We start from the raw sequence: 6,219 nt of genomic DNA on the forward strand, positions 1-6,219 counted from the left end.
GGAATGCACGAGATGCTGGGCCGCTTAACAGGCCTCTTGCAGAAAATCTGCTTGACATCATGATCAAGTACGATTTGGTTCAGGTAGTTGACAAGCCCACTCGAGTTCAAGGACAAACCGAGACATTGTTGGACTTACTATTTTTGTCACAGGAAGTGTTTGATTATGAAATAAGTATCGAGGATGGATCTCGGATCATAAGGTGGTTGCAGCAACTCTTAAACCAAATAAAAAATTAGAAAAAATAACCAGAGTAAAGGTGTACAATTTTCAGGCCGCAGATGATACCTCAATTCTTGATTACTTAGAAATGGCTTTTTACGCTATCCCGCCTACAGATGATGTAAATGACCTCTGGGAATACTTTAAGAAGGTAGTAAACGACTGTTTGTCACGTTTTGTTCCTCAAAAAGAAAAGAGAACTGCAAAAGCTAACCCATGGATTACCAGAAGTATCATTCACCTAAAACGGCGACTATGTCGCGCCCGTCAGAAAGTACCAAGAAACTCGTCTGTTATTGCTCACACTAGTGCTCAGGTACGTAGAGAAGTCAAGCAATCTAAAAGTAATTTTCTAACTAATATATTGTCTGTATACATATCCAACTCTCCCCAGAAATTTTGGCGGTACTTGTCTAGTTTGCAGTCTGAAATAACTGCGCTTTCTATAGACGGGACCTCCTATAGCGAACCGATTCAGATTGCCGAAGCACTCAATCATTACTTCAGTACTGTTTTTTCTCCAAGTATTGATCATTCAAAAAAAGGCTGTACGTTCGATGATACTAGTTCCAATCTTCTTACCGTATCTAAAGAGGTCGTAATGGCATTACTGCTTGAATTGGATCATAAAAAATCACCTTGTCCGGATATGATTCCCAACGAATTTTTGAGGCGCTACTCTGATTGGGTTTCTAGTTTCTTAGTTAAAATTTTTAATTTATCTTTGTGTACTGCCGCTGTTCCGATTGATTGGTTATTAGCAAGAGTTGCGCCCAGTTTCAAAACTGGTGACCGCCTTAAGGTGGCGGTTCTACTGTCGCCATATTGCGAGTAGTTCTGGAAAAAATACCAGACGGCGTCACCAAGTCAGGACTGGAAAGCCAACATTTCGGAGGTGAACTGCCACACGTGTGCCGGCGCGCCACACTGCATGACGAGGGGGTGCAAATCGCGCTGACACGGTTCGAAGAAATGAGGCACTGAGCAGGGGCTTTTTTTTTCTCCCCTTCACCGACACCTCCATCTCTCTCCATGCTCACTAGCCCCTGACCCCTGCGGTCGCTGCTTTTCAAGAGATCCCTCATGTAGGCTGCGTAGCCTGCTTGGCCAGCTGCTCTACGTTCCATACAGTGCCGGAATGCGGGGTTGAGTGAAAAACTCTATCGCGGAGGTCACAACAATGTATACAATGGAGATCAAAACTTGGACTATGAGTATTCATGCGAGGTTCAACGGAACAGTTCGTTCTACAAATAATTGGGGTTGCTGGAGCGTGATGCGGTTCGGTGGGACAGGAGAAGGCAAATTATATTTGACTATGTATACTTCCTTCCCAGTATGACCTAAGCTTCCAAATTTTCAAAAAAAACAAAAAAACGGGTAGTTAGGCAAATCGCGTGCTAAGAAGTGCGGCCACTGTGACTCACGGTGCCCAACACGTGCCGACTGCATAATCATTAGTTTTCCCCACTATACGTAGCGTAAATTATTTCATTAGAATTGAAACTTCAGCAGGCTAGTATGAATTCATGTTTTGGTTGATGCAGCGTTTATTTATCACGTTGCCGTACGCAAACCATCGGACTAGTCGACAAACTATGTTTATGACGAAAATGAAGCAATTACCTCTTGTGTGTCATATGAGCGAGACTCGCACATGCGTGGCCTGAATGGTCCAGGTGCGTTATTCCCTTGTCCAAGGAACGACTTCTCTATTCGCGTACGCTATTTCAACATCTTTTTTTTTTTTTCTGTAAAGGTCGTGGCAATAACATGAAGAGTGATCGTTTCGCCCAAATCAGTTATTGACTGCAAGCTCGTAGATTCGAGGCCGTTACCTCAAGCTCTATAAACATCTCATGATAAAAACTGGGGCGGATTCACACAAACCTCCCAGGAGTGCAACAAGGGAGGGGAAGACTTATGGTACAGTGCATCTCCCATGCATCTTTCTACACAGCCGCTGCTTGTATTACTTCTATGTCGTACCCATTTCGAGTTCGTAAAGCGCATGCAAGGCAAAAACATGAGTACACAAATACAATAGTTGCAAAGGAGTTGAAGAAAAGGTCTTGTCGCACTGGATAAGGCTTTTGGATGCATGATTGGTCAATTCAAATAACTGTGTAGGCTAACATATCTTCAAGCAACGAGTCTTAGTGTTGTGTATATGCTATGCAATGAAGGGCTGTCATGCAGTAAGCAAGATTGAGTCAATACACGTTGTTGTGACAATTTATTTAGTACGAAACGAGCGTCGGCAGCACTTGGTTACAGCCACGAAGACACCTGAACATCACACACACAAAAAAGCCCGCAGAACTACAACGCATACATTCAGAGAAATGTGAAATCGCACAAAGCAAAAGTACATATAATCACGATTTTCGGATGCGAACTTGTGACAGCAGAGAATGAAGGTGTATGTTTTATTATTATTTTCCGTTATCCTATATCACACACGAACTTTTTACAAAAGTTTATTGGCGCTTCTGTGGTCATGTCTCTCGGTCATTGCTGCTGCAGAACGCACGTGAATGGCTGATGACACACCCGACACAAAGAAGTGAATTGCTACCTCATAGCTTGTTCGAGAAAGAGTCTTTGCTATCGTCAAATCTGAGCCTGCATCTGCCATTCGATATATACAAGGTCGTTCTCCTAATGTGCAGTTCTTTAGAGCGAAGCTCTTACGCACATACTGCTGCGTTGAGCGGCGGCGCCTGTTGGCGTCGTCGGCGTAACCAGTAGAGCGAACAAGGACGAAAGAGAGCGAACGCGGAGTCTGCTGATGTCACTCGCCACTGGCCTCTAACCTCGCCTCTGCCCCCCCCCCCCCCGGTAGCAGCTCGCGCGCGTGCAGGGCTGGCACGTGCACTGCGGCTGGCTTCGCTTGTCGTAACGGGGCTCTCGGCATTTCGCTTGGTTCGCGGCGCCTGCAATGCACAAAGTGGTATGCGTAACGCTCGAGCACTGGCAATTTGCGTGGAAATATGTAAATAGCTACAACTGCAGATGGCCGAAACTACAGACGCACTTGGCGTTGCCCCAACACGAAAGTGCGCTCAAAATCACCATTAGATAGCATCGTCACAATTGGTGAATTTCTTGACAGTGCACGCGCCCAGCAGTCCTACGACTCAAGGCTGTGGAAAATGTCCGAGTCGCCACTCTGCTTTGCCTCCTTGTTCTTCATCGAAGCTCGTTTAGACTGCTGGTGTGACTCAATTGCTTTCACATTCCACTGTGGTCTGCGTATGGGCATGCTGCGCGTAGTACGGGGATCTACAATTTCAGGTAACATGCAGTCTCTGTAAAATCTGATTAGTTGTGGAAGCATTCTGAATTTCCAAAAGTCATTATCTCTTTCGATCCGCTGTACGTGGATGCCCTTCGACGTGCAGACGACGAAGTGGCAGAAACTTCTTTTAGTGATATGCAGCTGGCCTTGCACTTGGTAGAAATAGTTATGAGAGCAGCTCAATTTGGGTGGTTCGTGTACTTGGCTCCTTTGATTGTACTTTTTAGCTGCCTCGGATGGCTCCATGTCCTTCGAAGTGAATGGGCACTTCACCTCCACGATACCGTCGCTCGCAATTAATCCGTCTGGCGACGCCGCCAAGAATCCGTACTCTGGGTAAACAAATAATCCGCAAGGTTGCACAGCAGTTTCCATTTCTTGCTCGTATAACCGGAGTGCAACACGCTCCTGTTGTCTTCCATGCTCAAGAGCGGCACTGGTGAAATTTTTTTTATAGAGCAGGGTCTTCACGAGCGTGTCACACGGTGTCCACTCCCTCCTTCGGCATACTGCATAGAAATTCGACGCCGTTAGGCGCATGTTTCTTTCAAAATGCCATGTAGGATTATCAGCCTGTCCTCGAGTAGCCTTCTCAATTTCCATCTGCTGTTTCTCATTCACCTGCAGGCTTGCTAAAACAGCCCGTTCTTTCTCGGCATATTGCTCTGGTGGCATGTCTGGCTGCTGGCAATTCGGACCATAATGAATCATTGAGTCGTTCACCGTAGACTCCTTGCGCTTATGCTGCTGGTGGCCATTTTCTTCAAACAGTTTTCTTCTGAGAGACTCTTTGTTTGCTTTCTGAGCCGTCTTCTTGCTTGCGTAGCGCTTCAAGACGGCTGCGGGGCTCTTGCAGGTTACAGCCTTGGATGTGGTGCAGTGCCACTGTGGCCCCAGCTGAAAGCTGAGCCCAGCTCCATAACAGCGGTGTTCATAAGAGCCCTTTTGACATCTGTTGATCTGTTTACCACCAGATAGTTTGGCTACCAGTGCCATGACTGCCTCGGCAAGATTACTTGTATCATCTGTCACAAGACGGTCAGCTTTTTCGGCAATTATATTGGCAGCGGTAACTATTTTCATTTGTAGCACCTTAGGCATGGCATCATAAATGTTGTCACCTTTGGTGCCATCACAGAAGTAGTCTTTGCAACTGTCGTGGCAACCAAAAACATGTTTTGGGCCATTTATTAGGTCACCCGCAAGCTGGCGCGTAAGGTCGGCTTTCTGGGCACGCTGCTTTTGTGCAGTACCCTGTACATCTCTAAGAATGTTTGCGTAGTGCTTTATGGCCTTCCGTGCACCATTCTTTAACCGCTTAATCCTAGGGCCACTTAGGAAAGCTGAACTGCCCTTTGTTTCTTTGGCTATGCCATAGAGCCGAGTGGTGTAACATTTCACAACATGGTTTGCACATTCCCTCTTTTTTACAAAGCGCCCGTACTCCACTTTCGTGAGTATCTGATGTAAAACGGACGAATCCCCGTCTCCTATGAATGTCCGGTATTCCACACCATGCATTTCCACGCTTCTCTGGAAGCCTTCAACGATAATATCCGACTCCATTGCCCCTGAGCTTTGGTTCCAATTCTTGTAGCACACATGGTCTTTCTTGCCCTTTCCCGTCCTAGAATAGTGCTCACAGGTACTGCACAGCTTGTTTCGTACTCCTAGGTAGAGGAGCTTCTTCGTGCGTTCTCCTATAATCACAGCGACACCAGAGTTGGCGGAATACCTGTGTCCATGACTGCGGTGTGACCACCCACCATCGACAATCACTGTAATATAGGGGGTTATGCCATCCTCACAGAAAGCCCCAGCTTCTTCCGCGAGTTTTTTTTCTTCTTTTCCGGCTTTTATCATTTGGTCAAAAAGGACGGTTTTCCAGCACTGCAACAAAACAAAAATTATAGCAGATTACAACGTCAAAATTGTTTTCACAATAGCGATGCCGCACTTTGTAATTGCGTCAATGCGGGAGTGAGCTCCTAGACAGGACGATTACTGGCTCACTTGTAATCCTGACATCTCACGATCAATCGTTTCATTGTATACGACGAAATGTTGCAGAGAAATTCTCATCCTGCCGTACTCCCGTTCAAAACGCTTGCAATGCACGTGCCACTGTCACTTCACGTGAATTTTACTAAAAATAAAGCACATCCTTCATCGTCTTCAGAAAGAGAAAATAAATATTTATCAGCTTATTTACCTTTCCCAGGGACTCCTCCCGGCGTAGAAAAGCCCCTTTGCTCATAGCAGGAATTTCCATGACTGCCATTGCTTCCTCGAACTGCGAGTGGCCCGATCCGATACTCATGAATGCCCAAACAGCAGCATCATTGACTCCTACGTTTGCTTTGTCAGTGAGGGACGTTGGTTCTGTGACGGGGTCAGTCGTCAACTTTCTGATTTCCTGACATTCACTGCAGGTAAAAGTGAGCTCCGACCAGAGCCCCACTCTCCGTTCTTTCACGAGTGCAAAACGTCCAGTCAGCTTAGGACAGCTGTGGTCGTCGAGACTACGAACAGCGTTCACGAAATGGGCCAGCGACACAACTCATCTTCCGGTGATGATCGGCTCCTCTGGCTGAGTTGTGACGCTTGTCTCCAGACTCAGGCCCGGCAGCGACTCCTCGACGATGCCGAAATTGTCCCAGTATTCAGACGTTGCGTCATCCTCTCTGGCAAAACCA

At 46.5% G+C, this 6,219-nt stretch overlaps 1 protein-coding gene across 1 annotated transcript; it reads right to left on the bottom strand.

The window, feature by feature from the left end:
• Nucleotides 1-2,441: 2,441 nt before the first annotated feature.
• On the bottom strand, nucleotides 2,442-6,219 carry LOC142767594 (uncharacterized). Its single transcript, XM_075869574.1, has 2 exons — nucleotides 5,736-6,219; nucleotides 2,442-5,413 (listed from the first exon to the last, which is right to left on the bottom strand). Exons 1-2 carry the CDS (start codon nucleotides 5,841-5,843, stop codon nucleotides 3,356-3,358), a joined length of 2,166 nt encoding a protein of 721 aa, XP_075725689.1. The 5' UTR covers nucleotides 5,844-6,219; the 3' UTR covers nucleotides 2,442-3,355.

This window comes from Rhipicephalus microplus, chromosome 7, assembly GCF_043290135.1.
Source record: "Rhipicephalus microplus isolate Deutch F79 chromosome 7, USDA_Rmic, whole genome shotgun sequence".
Taxonomy (NCBI): Eukaryota; Metazoa; Arthropoda; class Arachnida; order Ixodida; family Ixodidae; genus Rhipicephalus; species Rhipicephalus microplus.